The 17,086-nt window shown below is 36.2% G+C and overlaps 1 protein-coding gene across 1 annotated transcript; it reads left to right on the top strand.

Annotated features, from left to right (window-relative positions):
* The first annotated feature begins 11,459 nt into the window (after window positions 1-11,459).
* Window positions 11,460-14,926, top strand: LOC111467197 (adenylosuccinate synthetase, chloroplastic). Its single transcript, XM_023112016.1, has 4 exons — window positions 11,460-11,802; window positions 12,235-12,927; window positions 13,034-13,345; window positions 14,461-14,926. Exons 1-4 carry the CDS (start codon window positions 11,500-11,502, stop codon window positions 14,629-14,631), a joined length of 1,479 nt encoding a protein of 492 aa, XP_022967784.1. The 5' UTR covers window positions 11,460-11,499; the 3' UTR covers window positions 14,632-14,926.
* Window positions 14,927-17,086: the final 2,160 nt, after the last annotated feature.

Here is a 17,086-nt window from a genome sequence, read left to right as displayed (position 1 = left end):
CTTTCTAGGTTGTTGTTCTATTCTTGGTTTGTTTTCCAAGACACTCCCCTAGGATTTATGTTACTAGTCATGAACCTGACAACCTGTGCCAAGGCTTCATATGTTCGAAGCGACATAGTCTTAACCTACGTTCCAAGCAGCGTAGTCTGAACCTGCATTTAGGGCTTGCCCTGCGATACGATCTGAGAACCTATGCTTAAGGCATCTGACTTGTGTTTCACGAAATAAACTCATACCTTCCTGCTAAAATCATCGATGAAGATCACGTAGAACTTTGATCCACCAAGTGATGGAACTAGAGATGGTACCCAAACGTCTGTATGGACCATTTTCAATCAAAATTTCTTCGGTTCTTTGGCAGCCTTTGTGAAGCTAACTCGTTTTTGTTTGCCCAAAACATAGCTCTCACAAAGATCCATATCAACATATTTTGGGCCTTCTAAAACTTCTATCGTAGCTAGTATCTTCATTCATTTTCCGCTCATTTGTCTAAGTCTATTGTGTCATAAACTTGAATTGGAAGCACTTTTAGCAACAACCATGTTTATACACCTTGCAGTAATGTATAAGGTTCCAGATTTTGTGTCACATGCAACAATAATGAAAAACAATTTTATGGTAATTATACGTGGTGTCGAGTAGTAAACAAGCATGGGCACTGAAAGGGTGTGATCAAAGTTATTCTACAAGCTAACTTCAAATTTATTGCTTGGTGTCGAGTAGATACAAGAGGGGGTGAGCGTGTCAGACGTCGATTGGGAAACATGTCGAGAGAGGAGAGTGGAAAAATGCATTTGATGTTCATTAGAGACACGTTGTTTAGATCTAACCTAAGAATCGACCTGCGGTCTGACCCAATAAGTTGCACACGACCTGCAACCAGCAAACAGATCCAGAGAACCCAACCCAACTCTGTGTACGTCATGTGTCAACGTAGAAAAAATCGAAGGAAAGCTAGTGTGCGCCTCTAGATTCGAATGCACGCCCTTGGACCCCAAACAACTAATTGATGTGCAACATGTGGCATGACAAGGACGCGACTAGCCACCTAGACACGCATTTGTACTTGCACATGGTTACGTGCATGTGAGTCCCTACAAGCGCGCGGTGAGTCTCTTTTTATCTCATTCTATCTTTCGTTCAAATTCCAATACTGATCTTAATTTCACTTGAATTAGGACCCTCCAAGCACAATGTGAACCGTGTCAGTTTAAGGAGTCACTATTTGTGTAGAATAGACCCATCTTGAGAGGCGACAAAAGATTTCATAAGTAGATAACATGAGAAACTACTACTAGAATAAACCGGCCTTGAAAGGTGATGAAGGACTACATAAGTAGATAAAATAAGAAACTACTGTTGTGTATAGAATAAACCAGCATTGAGAGGGGACAAGTGTAGCACCCGACTCCAACGAAAACTAATTTTCTCCGTTTTTCTTTTTATGTTTGGACTTATAGAATTTTATGAAAAACTTTAGAAATTAAATTTGAGGGAAGTGTAGCACCCGATTTCGTGTTGAAACTTGACCAAGAATTGAGGCAAGAATTGATGATTTGTGACACGATAAAAAAGAAATAAGTTCCAAAGTTAAGATGTAATTATTAAGGGACGTGGTTGTTTAAAAATTATAGTAAAATTATATTTGGATAGTTGGATAAGAAATTATAACTCTTAGGAAGAAATCAAATTGTTTCGAATAACCGAAAGTTATAAAATTGAAAAGAAAATAGGTTGAAATCATTTTGCTGATCGAAATCTGGAAAAATACAAAACGCTAGTGCAATCTAGAGTGGACACAAGGTGACCGAAGAAGGGAAGAATACGTTCGGCTTGATGATCGACGTGGGTTGGACATTGGGTAGAGAGGTGCATCTGGTTACAAGCGGCAACACACATCACTAGTTATCCCGACCCAAACCAAATATGGTCCAAGACTCGCGTGCGACCCGACTCAATACCCATGGACCAATCAAACTTGGAGTGCCTATCAATGGTTGTCATGTGTCACCTCCAAATAAATCAGGTTAAAACTTTGATTGAGCTGTTCGCGTGTGGAGGTGTGTGAGAGTCTTATTTCTTGCCCGTTCAATGTCACCTTGTTATGAATGAGAAACAAAAGTGGGATTGAAAGTGCGATTTTCATTAATGTTCACAACGTTTTAATAATATACAAACTACCAACTAACTCCTATAAATATGATAAAATATACTACAAACAAAATCCTGAAAATAAGATAAAATATACTACCAACCAGCTGGTAAAAATAAGGCAAAATATATTACTAATCAACTCCTAAAATTAGGAAAACATATTAAGGATATCAGATATATTTCATAACTAATTATTATACTACAAAATATATTCTCCAAATATCTTTATATCTTAATACTCCCCAAGTTGGAGAGTGGATGTCAATTGCACTCAACTTGTCTGCGAATCAAATTATTGTCTTCCCAAACCTTTAGTGAAAACATCTGCCTATTGCATTTTAGTCGAAACATAACACAGTTTGATAATTCCAGCTTGTAACTTTTCTCGAGCTATATGGCAATCTATTTCAATGTGCTTCATAAGCTTGTGAAAAATTGAATTGGCTACTATATGTAATGGTGCTTGATTATCACAATGGTTCGGACAGCAGAACTTTCAAGTCTTGAAAAATGTAACTCAGCCAAGCTAATTCTAAATAAGTATTTGTCATAGCTTGATACTCAGCTTATGCTGATGATCTGGAACATTGGTTTGCTTTTTAGATTTCCAATAAATAATTGAATTTCCCAAAAAAATGCAGAATCCAAAAATAGACCGTTTGGAAGTTCGACATGCACCTTAGTCAAAATCACAATATACTTGTAATCTCATCTTGTTTTTAGATGGTAGTAGAAGTCCTTGACTAGGAGTACGTTTGATGTATCTTAGAACTCGAAGAGCTGCCTCCCAATGTGGTTTTCTTGGTTGATGCATAAATTGACCAAGCATACAAACTGAATGCACTATATCAGGCCTAGTAACACTTAAATATACTAATTTGTCAATCAATCGTCTGTATTTACTTGGATCATTCAAATTCTCTCCTTCTGTTAAAGAAAGTTTCAAATTTTGTTCAATATGAAGTTTTTTTAGATGTGCTCTTGTAAGACCTGTGCCTTGAAGAATACCTAGAGCATACTTCTTTTGAGACATAAAAATTTCTTTCTAGATCGAGAAAATTCGATGCCTATGAAATATTTCCAATTACCTAAATATTTGTTATAATCGCACAACAACACACACTTGATTAAGATGAACATAAAGAATAGGAGAGAGAAGATTCAAGGAGGAATATTAGGTAAAGGTTTTATTGATGGCTTCAGGGATGTACACCAAGAGAGAATAAAAGAAAGTACATTCTGGAAGCATAACCTAATAAGGTATATATAGGATTTCAATTTACTAAATATAGATTTTTACCAAATTTATACCAAATATCTACAATATATATGTACCAGATATTTACGAAATATGTATCGTATATATTTCTACCAATCTTTACTGTAAATAAGCATCAGGCTCCATATCCCAACATATTTGATAACTAATTTCTCAAGTAACTTAGTCTTAAGATATTAATTTTTTTTGAGATCATTGTCTGTCAACAAAATATCATCAACATAGATAAGAACTGTAGTGAAAGAATTACCTCTACTCTTATTAAATAAAGAGTAATTTGCTTTGGATTGAGTTTAGCCTACATTTTTTTTTAATAGTGGTATAGAATATGGAGAACCAACTGCGGGAAGCTGTTTTAAACCATAAAGAGATTTCTGTAGCCGACATACTATATTCTCCCTTTGCCGACGAAGACCTGCAGATAAAGACATGTAGAATTTCTCGTCTAGATTACCATGGAGAAATACATTTTGAACATCCAACTGATGAGTGAACAATTTTCGAGCAACAACAATTGTGAGTAAGCAACGAAGTGTGGTAAGTTGCGTTGTAGGAGAAATGTCTCATTGTTGTCAATACCTTCAACCTGAGTCTATCCTCTTGCTACCAGCCGAACTTTATAACATTCAACAGAACCATCAAAATTGTATTTAATCTTGTATACCCAACGACAACCAATAGTTTTATGGCCAAGTAGTAGAGGAACAAAAGACCAAGTATGATTACGTTCTGAAGTTGCAATTTCAGTATTCATAGTCTGCTGCCATAATGGGTCGCCAACTGCCTCATCATAGGTTTAGGTTCTGTCTGGGCTGTAATAAAAGCTAGAAAAGCACGTTGAGTAGGAGAAAAATGAGAGAATGAAAGGTAATGATGAAGGGGATACCTGGTGTCAATGCTGAGACTTAGCAAGGTTAAATGATTGGCTGCAGAAGACATCTCATAATCATTATGTCAAGTTGGAGATTGTTTGATATGAGTAGAACGTTGGAGTGCAACTGATGTATCAGATGAGATAGGATTAGAATTAGTGGGTGAATCTGGAGAATGAATAGAAAGTAGAGGAGATGACGAAATAAAAGGTGAAAAAATCGAAGGTGGGATAAGATTAGAATAGATGTTTGAGTAGGATGAACCATGAAGTGGTAAAATGGGAGTCGAAGGAGTTAACGTCAAAGTTTGTGAAGCTGATGAAAAACAAAAATTATCTTCACAAAATTGAACATCACGGCTGATAAATAATTTGTGAGATTGCATGTCATACAACTTGTAACCTTTGTGACCACAAGGCTATCCTACGAAAACACAAGAAATTGCCCGATGTTCAAATTTTTGCTTAGGATGTACTACAGTTGCATAACATTTACAGCAAAAAATGATGAAATGTAGGTGGTTGTTTGTAGAGTGCTTCAAAGGATATTTTGTCAAATAACAATAGCGATGATGTTCTATTTATAAGATAAACAATAGTTAAAATGCACTCTCCCAAAAATTAAGTGAAACTTGTAAATGAAGAAGAAGAGACCTAGCTACATTTTGTTAGGTTATGAAGCCTACTACTTATTTATAGCTTGGTCAACAGTTATACATAGTAAACCTATATCCGGTAAAGCTATATATCGTAAATAGCAATATATATATAGTAGATGGTTAAATCTGATAAAGCTATATAGAGTAAATAGAACCATATATATATATATATATATATCCCCTTAGGTAGAGCTTTAAAAATGTACTTTTTGTATTCTCTGTATTCTCTCTTATACATACTCATCAATATAAATCCTTTAGTCAGAATTCTCTTTGCATTCTCTCTATTCTATTCTTTATGTTTATCTAGATCGAGTGTGTGTGTTGTTGTGCGATCCTAACAAATCGTATCAAAGCTAGGCGGAAGCCACTACGATCTATGAAGATGAAAAGTTCAAAGATTGAAATTGAGAAGTTCGATGGATCCGATTTCAGTTTCTAGAAGATGCAGATTGAAGATTATTTGTACCAGAAAGATCTTCACGAACCCCTGTTGGGGGTGAAGCCAGATACCATGACCATAGAACAGTGGAAGCTTAAGGATCGACAAGCCTTAAGGTTGATCCGATTGACGTTATCTAGAAACATGGCGTTCAACATCATCAAAGAGAAGACAACGTCAGATCTGTTGAAGGTGCTGTCGAATATGTACGAAAACTTGTTGGCTATGAACAAGGTGTATTTGATGCGAAGATTGTTCAATCTACAAATGTCTGAAGGTGGATCTATTGCTGATCATATAAATGAATTCAATATGATCGTAAGTCAACTAAGTTCGGTGGAAATTAATTTCGAGGATGAAATTAAAGCGTTGATTTTGATGTCATCTTTACCCGAGTCATGGGATACTGTTGTTGCCGCAATCAATAGTTCTCGAGGATCTAATAAACTGAAGTTTGATGAAATTTGAGAAGTAGTTCTCAGCGAAAGTATTCACAAATGGGAAATTGGAGATTCATCACACAATACTCTCAGTGTTGATCGAAGGGGAAGAAGTAAATCAAAGAGCTCAAACAAACACAGACGATCAAAATCAAAGAAGTGGAAAAAATCTTCAAACAAACCCAACGTAATGTGTTGGAGCTGTGGAGGAAAATGACATTTTCGGACAGATTGTACAAAACTGAAGAAGAAGCAGAATCATAAATCTGAAAATGATGATGATTCTATATATACAATAAAACATACTGAGGACGCTTTAATCCTTGGTGTGGACAGCCTGGCTGAATCCTGGATTTTGGATTCAGGTGCATTGTTTCATTCATCTCTAGTAAGGAATCGTTTCGAAATTTCAAATCAGGAAATTTTGGGAAGATGTATCTTGCCGACAACAAAACCTTGGAGATTGAAGGGAAGGGAGATGTCTCCATACAAACTTCAGCAGGATATCAGTGGACATTACAAGATGTTAGATACATTCTTGGTCTCAAGAAAAACCTGATCTCTATTGGTCAGTTGGATAGCACAGACTATGCAGCAGAGTTTGGAAAGAGTTCGTGGAAGATTGTGAAGGGCGCCATGGTTGTTGCACGTGGCACAAAATTCGAAACCTTATACACTACTGCAGAGTGTATAAACATGACTGCTGCTGCTGAGAGTGCTTCCAACTCAAGTCTATGGCACAATAGACTTGGACATATGTGCGTCAAATGAATGAAGATGTTGACTGCAAAAGAAGCTTTAGAAGGCTTAAAATCTGTTGATATGGGTCTTTGTGAGAGCTGTGTTATGGGCAAATAGAAACGAGTTAGTTTGACAAAGGTTGCTAGAGAATCGAAGAAAGTGTAGTTGAAAATGGTCCATACAGACGTTTGGGGACCATCTCTAGTTTCATCACTTGGTGGATCAAGGTTCTACGTCACCTTCATCGATGACTTCAGCAGGAAGGTATGGATTTACTTTCTGAAACACAAGTCAGATGCGTTTGTCACCTTCAAGAAGTGGAAAGCTGAAGTTGAAAATCAGAACAGCTTGAAGATCAAATGCCTGAGGTCTAACAATGGAGGTGATAGTGTTAATATAACACGTGCGAAAGCAGTTTGGATCTTAGGCACTCTAAGTACATCAATTATAGTGACTTAGCTAGCATGTTCAAAAGCATTAAAACTCAATGAGTTTGAATACTAACCTTTTGTCGTTCAAGTTTCTTTTTCCTCACGAACCGGTTTCGAACCACCACTAGTGTCTTCTCCACTATTCTCCGGCCTTAGAACGGGATTGTGGAATCTGGTGAGTGATTAAACTTGGGAGGGATTTAGTATATATGAAGAGAGAGTTTGTGAGAGGTTTTTCTCAAGGTTTTTTCCAAAAGCCAACCTTCCATGTACTCTGATCACTCTATTTATAGTCATGTTTACATGTTCATGCAAATTTGAGATCACCAAATTTTGACACTAAAAATTTCACTCAAATGTTTGGGATTATGTGGCAAGCATGCAAGCTTGAGTTAACCAAATTTTGACACTCAAAATTCCACTCAAATTTGTGAGATTTATTTGGCAAGCATGCAAGTTTGGTTAAACCAAATTTTGACACCTCAAAATTCCACAAACATGAGTTTTTCCATTAAATGAAGTCAACATTTTGACTTTCTTCATTTTGATTCAACAATCAATTTGAATTATTAATTTCAAATTAAAGTAATATTAAATGATTAATTAAACTATTTAATTAATATTTAATATTAATTGGTATGGTGCAAAGCCTTAATTGAGGTTATGCAATGCCTTAATTGGTATGGTGCAGTGATCGTAAATTCTTGGTTGACTGGATCAGTCTCCAAGTGGGAGGATTGTTAAGTTATGGAACCTGCTACTTATTTATATCTTGGTCAACTGTTATACATCTATATCTGGTAAATAGCTATATATAGTAAATGGTTAAATCTGGTAAAGTCATGTATAGTAAACAGAACTATATATCCGTTTAGGTTGAGCTTTGAAAATGTACTATATTCTCTCTTATACATACTCATCAATACAAATCCTTTAGTCAGAGCTCTTCTTGCATTCACTCTATCCTGTTCTTTGTGTTCATCTAGATCGAATGTGTGCGTTGTTGTGCGATCCTAACACATTTAGGATATGACGATGGTTACATTCTACGACTTCATTTTGTTGTGGAGTATAGACACAAGTGTGCTGAAATTCACTACCACAAGAAGAAGATAGGAACTCAGTCTCATTGTCTGATCGTACTATCTTGATAGTATTATGAAATTGAGTTTGAACGAATTTAACAAAGTTCATTAACAAATGATGTATTTCTGATTTATGTTGCATAAGAAAAACTCAAGTACATCTAGTAAAATCACCAACAATAGTAAGAAAAAATACAAACTAGAATGTATAAGAATTTTATGAGGTCCCCAAATATCACAATGTAACATATAAAAATCAGAATGTGTTGTTATTGAGTTTCATGGAAAAGATAACCTAGTTTGTTTTGCTAATGGGCAAATACTACAATTATGAGAAAAAGTAGCATTATCAAGATGCAATTGATCCGCTAGAAATTTAAAACGAGAAAATAAAGAATGACCTAGACGTAAATGCCACAGAATAGATGATTGAGATACTTGATGAGCTGGAGCTTTGATTGGAGATGAAGAAATATGATAGAGACCTCCGAATTGTTTACCCGTACCAATCATCTTTCTCATAGCCATGTTCTGCATAACACAAAATTCATGATAGAAGGTGACACAACATTTCAAGTTATTGGTAAGTTTGCTGATAGACATTCAGTTTAAATTGAATGAAGGCACACATAAAACATCGTTTAATTCAAGGTTAGGATTAAAGAAAACATTCCCTATATGTGACACATGTATTGTCCCTCCATTAGGCAAATTTATTGTAAAATGATTGCAGCCTTTGGTTCAGTCATAACAGAAGCTTTGGATATGATATGATCCGTAGCTCCACTATCGAGAATCCATGAATTAAAACTAGCAGAGTTAATGGATAATGCAGATACTGGAATCAAACCTACAACATTGATGTAACTGTTAGAATTACCAGAAGGACGATGATAGAGTGCAGATAAGACTTGTATTATCTATTGTAATCTCTCAAAAGAAAAAATTGGAGTGGAATTAGGCGACTGTTTTCTGTATTCAATTGAGAAATATCAGTTATATTTGCAGATGATCAATACCAACGATTGTTGTGTTTGATAACTTGTATTGCCCTTCCATAATTATTTTTCTATCGACATCGATCTTCTATATGTCCCATTTTATCACAAAATTTACAAAGAAACTTAGGATTCGATACTGATCAATTATATGACAACTTCTATTATAGTGTTCACATGATTTGTCCTTGATGAATTTTGAATATGTTATCTTCTTCTCCATTGTTGCTACAATTGAGAAATTCTTAGTAGGTTCAGAAGTTACCTGACGTTGCATCTCCTTCTTGTACAAGTAATGAATAGGTTTGCCTCACATTAAGTTATGAAGTCATCATCAATATGTTAGATCTCACCATTTTATAAGATTCATTGAGCCCCATGAGTAGTTGCATCTACTTGTCTTCTTCGCGTTGATTAACATGTACTTGGCGTTGATTATAGGTAAATGGTGTGCGGTACGCTTCCAATTCATCCCAGAGCGCTTTAAGCTTGGTGAAATATGATGACAGTGCCATGATTCCCTGTGACATCATTGCTATCAACTTTTGTATCTGAAAAATTGCTCGAGCATTCTTTTGTGAGAATAGATCATGAAGATCAACCTATATTTGATGAGTTAACCAAGATCAACAATATGATATTGTCTTAGCGTAAATAATACCTTCAGCGATATCTACTTCAACTGAATGAGCTAACTAAGATAATATCATATTGTTGCACTGATTCGAGAGTTCAAATTCTTTTGACTTAAGATGGTTCTTCAATTGTGCTACCAATGGAGCCAATTTTATTTTTGGCAATTGTGATCGAAAATGCGATTTTCATTAATGTTAACAAAATTTAAATAAGATACAAACTACCAACTAACTCGTAAAAGTAAAATATTATACTAACCAAATCCTGAAAGTAATATAAAATATACTGTCAATCATAGAAAAAATATTAATTGATTACAGATATCTAACCTACATTTCATAACTAAACCATATATGATAATGACACCTATCATGAGCTAAATAGAGGATTTATTTTATACTCGGTAGTGGTGGGGTTTATTCTACACATGGTCATGGTTCTTCATGTTATCTACTTATGTAGTCCCTTGTACCCTCTCTATTTCCTCATGTTATCTATTTATGTAGTCTCGTCCCTTGTTGTCACGACCGGATTATTGTGGCTTTGAAAAATTGGACTGCGATAAAAAGACAAAATCGAAAACAAATAAAATAACAGTAAATTAAAACAAATAATTAAAACTACGAAAAACACAATAAAATTTCGTGCAAATTAAAAACATACAACATCATTGTCAAAGTCCGAAATCCAAAATGAAAACAATGCAAATTAGTGTTGATCAAGAAATTTACAAATGGGAAATATGAGCGGGATACAAAAAGAATACAATTGACAACCCTAAAAAAATACAGATTAACTGACGCCTTGGGTCGACACACCTTTATGACAGCGCAGCTCCGGAGTACCTTCCCACCTTAACTAGTACCTAAAAAAAGAAGGGAAAGCGGTGAGTATTAAAATACTCGATAAGCAGCCTACCTATAGGCACTCATCGCATCCATTTCCTAGTAAGTTTCACAGATTTTTCTCTAGGGTTTAGGATGTTCGGGCCTATTTTTACAACTATTTGACCCTCTATGTTGGCTTCAAAGTCCCAAACGATTCATCATGTGCCAACTATCCAAAAACAGTTTACGGAATCAAGACATCAGTCTTACCCCGATTCTACACTCAATAGAGATACTCTCTTTAAGCCACCTACTCGTGTTGTCCCAAGTCTAGTCCAAGATTGGTTTACGAAATTGCAGTGTCAATCTTGACTTGTTTCTACCCTCAATATGAGTTCTCGATCTTGATAACTACCCGTGTAGTCTAAGTCTCGTCCAAGACTGGTTTATAGGGTTGCCTGTTTCTACATTCTATAGTCACTCAAATAGTATCGGGTCCTGTTAAGCTTCCTTAGTCTTACTTAGATATCGTGAAAGTTTATTAGGTTCTTAGGGTATCTAGGTGGTTTAAACTACATCTCATGTTTTTAGGATACTCATGTTTAGAACTTTGATTACCGCTCATGATCCTAAGGTGCTAGTCTGAAACGTTCTATTCTCAACTAAGTCGGCCTTTTCAAAACATATATTATTTTCTGAATAACATAAAAAAAAAATAAAAAAAATAAAAAAAAATATGGGAGGAGAATTGGTAAATGAAGTGTTTAATAATGATGCAGGCAGTTACATGCAGGAGCAGAGGGATTGGGCGTAATAAGGGCAATAACAGACCACGCGCCTTCCAAAGGGAAATTACAGGCCACGCGCCTTCTCTGATACTAGATACTTCAATCCCCCTCTCTCCAAACCCTCACTCTCTCTCCTCACACCTTCACCATGAGCATCTCTTCTCTTGCTTTCCAGCCCACTCTTTTCTCCGCCGCCAAATTGCCGTCGCCGGCCTGCCGGAGGCCCTTTTCCGGACGTCATCCTGCACTCATCGTTTGCTCCTCTGCTAAACCCGCGGCGGCGGTTAGTTCGTCTGTCAGTGCGCCGGAGTCAGCGGGGAAGGATGAACTGAAACGAATTGGGGAACTTAGTCAAGTATCGGGAGTGTTGGGCTGCCAGTGGGGTGATGAAGGTAAAGGTAAACTCGTTGATATCTTGGCCCAGCACTTCGAAATCGTCGCTCGTTGTCAGGTAGTCAGTCTTCAAGATTTGATTTCATTTTTCTTTTGGGATAATTTTTCTGTTCAGGTTTTTGTTGTGTTTCTTCTGCCTTTTCTATTGGATTTGGATTTGTTTATTGATTTGCTCTATTTCTACTTGCCTCCATGCGAATCTCGTTTTATTTTGTTTGCAATTTCAGAATCTCTTTGTTCTTTTTGTTCTTTCTTTCCTGAGGCACTTTGACGTTATCGAAGCATATAAGAATCTTCTTCTAACCTTGTGTTGTTATATTTGCAATGGTGAAGGCCAAAGGGCGGCTATGATTTATCTCTGTATTTGCACATCCGCTTTTAGAAGAGTCGATGAGCCATTTTGATTCTATGTTGCGTTTTTATTAGATATCCTGATGTGTATGACACCTTTGGTCTCTGGAACTATCTGAGAGTTCAAACTGATTTGCAGGGTGGGGCTAATGCTGGGCACACAATCTATAATGCAGAAGGGAAGAAGTTTGCTCTTCATCTCATCCCCTCAGGGATCCTTAATGAAGGTACTTTATGTGTTGTTGGAAACGGAGTTGTGGTGCATGTGCCCGGTTTCTTCGAAGAAATTGATCGTCTAGAAGCGAGTGGAGTGTCTTGCAAGGGAAGGATCTTGGTGTCTGATCGAGCCCATCTGTTATTTGATTTTCATCAGGAGGTGGATGGCTTAAGAGAAGTTGAGTTAGCTAAATCTTTCATTGGAACAACCAGGAGAGGGATTGGACCTTGTTACTCTAGCAAAGTTATTAGAAATGGTATTAGAGTGGGTGATTTGAGGCACTTGGATACACTTCCTCATAAGCTCGACCTTCTACTCTCCGATGCTGCGTCGAGATTCAAGGATTTTGTCTATAGCCCAGAAATTCTGAAGGAAGAAGTCGAGAAGTACAAACGATATGCCGAGAGATTGGAACCATTTATCACTGACACTGTGCATTTCATTAATGAAGCCATCTCTGATAATAAGAAGATTTTGGTTGAAGGTGGTCAAGCAACTATGCTTGACATTGACTTTGGTACTTATCCTTTCGTAACTTCTTCCAGCCCGTCCGCAGGTGGAATTTGCACCGGTCTTGGAATTGCTCCAAAAGTTGTGGGTGATCTTATAGGAGTTGTGAGTATCTTTTGATTCACTGTTTCTTTATTTCCTTCTTGATGGAAAGCTGATTTATATATTGGATGTGGTGCATATCCTTAAGGTTCTCTGTTGATCCTTGCAGGTGAAGGCATACACTACTAGAGTTGGTTCTGGCCCTTTTCCTACTGAGATCTTGGGAAAGGGGGGTGACCTCCTTAGGTTTGCTGGTCAAGAATTTGGTACCACAACTGGTCGCCCTCGTCGCTGTGGATGGCTCGATATAGTTGCTCTAAAATATTGCTGTAAAATTAATGGCTTCTCTTCTCTGAATCTTACGAAACTCGACGTTCTCTCAGAACTGTCTGAGATACAACTGGGGGTTTCTTATCGAACACCTGATGGAACGCCAGTCGAATCATTTCCCGCAGATCTTAGTCTTCTTGAACAAATAAAGGCAAGCATTATGCATCCTTTTTCTTACTTCTATCCTTTGTCCTTGCTTTTATTTTAACTTTGATGCTATGGGTTTAGTTAATGATTTAAGAATTGTGACTTTTAGGGGTTCTTAAGAAGAAGAAATAAAAGAAAGTAAGAGAATAAAAGATAAATAAAAGTATTACTCACTTGTTTATGCTTGGTGCATATGGCTTTAGAAGACGAGCCAAAAACTTTATAGGTTGATTTCATTTATTCTTGTGTTAACTTTTCAAAAATCAGCAAAAAGTTGCGTTTCAAAAAAGGTAAAAATCTGATGTGCATTTAGTTGTGTTTGAATATGCTCTCATGTGTTCTTTCGTTGTTACTTCATTAAATTGTTGGGAATGGTTGTGTAACAGCCCAAGCTCACCGCTACACCGGATGGTGTTCCAGTGAGGACGCTGGACTCCGAAGGGGGTGGATTGTGAGATCCCATATCGGTTGGGAGGAGAATGAAGCATTCTTAATAAGGGTGTGGACACCTCTCCCTAACTGATGCGTTTTAAAAACCTTGAGGGAAGCCCGAAAGGGAAAGTCCAAAGAGGAAAATATCTACTAGCAGTGGGCTTGGATTATTACAGGTTGGGATTATGTTCGACCAAGATTTTGGATGTTTTCAGGCTTTTGATTGTCTTGATAAAGAATACGATTGCTTTTATTTTTTTTTATTATGTTGCATGCATATCTTTGAACGTGTGGTCTTTTAGGCAAATGCATTAGAAAACCATAATATTTCAAAAAGGAAATGAAATGCTTTAAGTTTCAAGTAAAAAATTAGTCAACCGGAGTATAGTTCATAGTTAAAGACATTATAACATTGATCAAGGTCGGAAGTTTGAATCTCCACCCTTGTTATTGAACCAAAAAAGAAAAAAGAAAAACACGTTTTTAATGTTGTCTAAAGTTCTTTGATGTTGTCCATGGTTCTTAGCATTTTCTTTGTTTGCAACTGTATCATGTTATATTGCTCTTTTGTTTCCAAGTCAAACTAAATTAGGTGTTCAAATTTTCTTAAATTTCAAGGTCTTCAACTCCTGAATCCAGAATCTTACGACAGTCTCTACTTTTTCCCGTTTGTTTTCCTGTGTATAGGTGGAATATGAAACAATGCCTGGATGGATGTGTGATATCTCTTCAATAAGAGATTATTCTGACCTTCCTAAGGCTGCAAAAGAATATGTATCAAGGATCGAAGAACTCGTGGGCATACCTGTGCATTACATCGGTGTCGGTCCAGGCCGTGATGCACTATTATACAAATGATTCGAGTTATCAGTTGATCAATCATTGGAGCTCCAGGTATGGTTCAAGATTACATTGGTAGAAATATTTATCATCATCTTGAGCTGTTTTTTTGGAGTAAATTCAACAATACAGCATAACCATTTGAATGTGATACCTGTTTCTGAGGCTGTTTACACATTTCCCATATGACTAGTAGAGCTTAATATAGGCATTTTTGGGAGGCTCTATTAGCTCAGGAAATGGTATAAGCTCAAGAATAATTATCATATCCAGGAAATAATAATGAGTTCAGATGGTCATTCTTGGCAATCAATCATCTTTCCAGTCTGTTTCATCTTCTGGGGATACTGACTTTTTTTTTTGCCAAAATTTACTTCAAATGGATCCATATCAAACTCATTGTGATTGTAAAGACGAAGCCCACTACTAGTCGATATTGTCCTCTTTGGACTTTCCTTTACAGACTTCCCCTCAAGGTTTTTGAAACGCGTCTACTAGGGAGAGGTTTCCACACTCATATAAAGAATGTTTTGTTCTCCTCCCTAACTGAGATGGGATCTCACATTCCACCCTCCTTTGAGGCCCAGAGTCCTCACTGACACTCGCTCCATTCTCCAATCGATATGGGACTCCCCAAATCCACCCCTTTCGAGGCCCAATATCCTTGTTGGTACACTGCCTTGTGTCCACCCCCTAGCCTCCTCGTTGGCACATCGTTCGATGTCTAGCTCTGATACCATTAACAACCCAAGCTCATCGCTAGCCGATATTGTCTTCTGTGTGCTTTTCCTTTCGAGCTTTCCCTCAAGGTTTTTAAAATGTCTGTTAGGGAGAGGTTTCTACACCTTTATAAACAATGTTTCGTTCTCCTCCCCAACTGAAGTGGGATCTTATAGTGATTCTTAAACTTTAAATATGTTTCATTTGAATGTCGAGTGTTTGTTTGAAACGTGCGAGAGACGGTAAGAGGTATACATCCCCATCAAGGTTTCTAGCATGGGGCATTTGAATGGAATTTATACTCATAAATAAGCCTATTCTATACCTTTCTAAGACAGTTCATGCTTTGACTGTGTTTATACTAAGATAAGATAAGAATCCAATTGGCATAAAGCAAGAAATTTTGGAAGTTTAAGCCACAAATTTAGCACCTACTTTAGTTATTCTTATCAACGATTCTGATTTTAATATTCTTAAAGTTCTGTCTTAGTGAGTTGTATAATCTAAGGATGAAAGTAAGGAGATTTTTAGAGAGAAGTGAGATAGTAAAGAGACAAAACGGTTCTTTCGAGGCATAAAAAGGGGTTGATCTGTATCATCTTGATTGAATTTTTATCTCTCTATTCTCTATATCGAACAGAGCATGCGGAGTCAAATTTTCTTATTTTCTTCGGGTCTTTTTAAGAGAGTCAAATTTTCTTCTATGGTTTAATGAAATCGAGGTGTGCTATGTTTCAAATTCTTAGTTAATTCTATTTTTTATGGGAACGGTTGACAATTAAATCCAATTTTGCTTTTTTTTTTCTTTTTCTTTTTTCATTATTGTATTAGTTGTTCAAGAATAGTGGTGTTGAGTTTCTCTCGGACTAGTCACATTTTTGTTCGGTAAAATATGAAACATATGTGCAATAATAACTTTCAATATATTAAAAGTAAAATTTTAAATTTTAAATGAAATTGAAAATTACCTTACAGGCCATTATTACCATATATGCTGAAAACAGCAAGTACTCCCTAAACATTACTATTATTGCTGACTATATTTACTTAAAACGTTATAACTACACGGTAAAAAAGTAAAAAATTTCAAGCCCTAATAACCCATATATATTATTTAATTTTAAAAAGTTACTCCCAGTGTTATTTTTACGGGATAAGGATGAAATTCACCGCAAGGAATTTGCATGAATCAATTTTTTTTTGGTAAATTTCACCATTTTTTAATATTTTTAAAAGAGTATAGCTATTTTAAAATTTTTATTTTTTGATATAATTTTTATTAAAATTTTGTAAAACAAAATCCATATGTTTTATAAGCAAAGGTATATATAATATTCTACCAACATTATAAATATTACAAACTCAAAATTAATAACTTAACTCATTTATGTAAATATGTGCTGAAATATATTTATATTAAACGAGGTAAGAGGGAGCGGGACAGTGAATTGGGTGGGATGTGGACATGGAATACAATCTCGTCCCCTGCCTTATTTATCTAATGGAGAAAAACTATTCTTCATTTCCTCTCATTCTCTCTCATTCCCATCTAAACATGTCCGTTCGGGAGCGGGTAAAATGAACATCTCTATCTACCCTAGACCCATATTCAAACTATAATTTGGAACCAAAATTAGGTAAATGTCAACCCTTGTATTCATTTCTATAAAAATTTCTATAAAATCATCCAACTTAGAATTAGTCGAGGTCGAGATCAAACGCATTTAATCTCAAAAAAACAAAACAGTCTTAT

The sequence above is a fragment of the Cucurbita maxima genome, unplaced genomic scaffold (genome assembly GCF_002738345.1).
Source record: "Cucurbita maxima cultivar Rimu unplaced genomic scaffold, Cmax_1.0 Cma_Scf00033, whole genome shotgun sequence".
Taxonomy (NCBI): Eukaryota; Viridiplantae; Streptophyta; class Magnoliopsida; order Cucurbitales; family Cucurbitaceae; genus Cucurbita; species Cucurbita maxima.
This window is presented reverse-complemented; position numbering and strand designations above follow the sequence as displayed.